Source organism: Pteropus vampyrus, unplaced genomic scaffold (assembly GCF_000151845.1).
Source record: "Pteropus vampyrus isolate Shadow unplaced genomic scaffold, Pvam_2.0 Scaffold427, whole genome shotgun sequence".
NCBI lineage: Eukaryota > Metazoa > Chordata > Mammalia > Chiroptera > Pteropodidae > Pteropus > Pteropus vampyrus.
The window spans coordinates 305451-306605 of record NW_011889208.1 but is presented as its reverse complement, the minus strand read 5'-3'; the positions used below and the strand labels follow the sequence as shown (position 1 = coordinate 306605).

At 62.9% G+C, this 1155-nt stretch overlaps 1 protein-coding gene across 1 annotated transcript in view; it reads right to left on the bottom strand.

Annotated features, from left to right (window-relative positions):
* The window catches only part of ATP10A (ATPase phospholipid transporting 10A (putative)), a gene marked incomplete at its 5' end in the record, with an annotated part of 71402 nt that overhangs the window by 36103 nt on the left and 34144 nt on the right, over positions 1-1155 (bottom strand). Inside the window, 2 exons of the mRNA XM_023523882.1 lie at positions 5-104; positions 321-390. Coding sequence (XP_023379650.1) covers positions 5-104; positions 321-390 — 170 coding nt within the window. The remainder of the gene's footprint in view (positions 1-4; positions 105-320; positions 391-1155) is intronic.

The following is a 1155-nucleotide window of genomic DNA, read 5'->3' as shown; positions in this document are numbered from 1 at the left end:
GAGCCTGTCTCGGCGTCATGCAGCTCCACGTCCTGGTGGATGAGGTACACCTGGCACACCTTGACGATCTCGATGGACACGTACAGGGAGATCGGGATCAAAACCTGGAAGACGCCAGGACACAGCGTGAGCGGCAGTGAGGGCGCGGGCTCGGGGCCGCGCCCCTCCGTTCAAATGACAAGCGACACGGCACAGGAGGCAGGGCCTGCACTGCACCTTCCAGAGCTTAAACGGGTCGGTCTAGAGTCGGAACTGGGGGAGTGTTAGGGTAGTGGCAGGGACCTTAACCTAGGACAGCCCGCGGGGACAGTGTGGAGCACCCGGAGCATGCTGGCCACGGCCGGGGCAGCAGCGAGCACCTTCGTGTCACTAAGCTCTGCTTCAGAGAAGCTGGGCAAGGAAAGAGCAGAGACAGCACACGCACGGTCAGCAAGTCGCCTCGTGCTGCAGCGGCACTCGGCCCCTAGGCGGTCCCAGCGACGGGAGCCGGCCGGCCCGCGGACACGGCCCACGGTCCAGGGGCGTCCGGGGCGGTCGGTGCCGGCGGAGTTCCGTGGTGTGCGACACAGAGCAAAGAGGCAGCGGCTCCGAGCAGGTCACAGCCGCTGTCAAGCCCCGGTTTAGTGCCCCTCTTCTGGGGGTGACGTTCGTGGGTTCGGGTTGTGATGGAGACCGACTGGGCCCCTGGACAGTCGAGGGTGTCACCGTGACACACGTGACAGTGTGACTCAGGGCTTGAACGCGATCGGCAGCCATGACGACGACTAAGGGAAGTCAGTCGGGCCAGAAAGGCAGACGCCGTGTGGTCCCACTCACAACATGGAGTCCAAACCAACCAGACTCAGATACGGATGGCGTCGCGGTTCCAGAGGCAGAGGGGCGGGCGTAGGGTGACGGGTCAAAGCTACACGCCTCCGGTCCTGAGGGGACTCGGTCCGGGGGCGTGGGGTGCCACAGGGTGACTGCAGGTAACAACGCCGCACTGTGCGTGTGGAAGTTGCTAAGATGGCAGGTCTTAAAGGTCCTCGGCACAAGAAAAGGGTGACCACGCGTGGCGGTCATGTCACAGCACAGTATCACACCATCGTGTCGCACACCTGGAACTCACACCACCTGACGCGTCAATTACATCAACAAAACTCGGAAAAAAGCGTT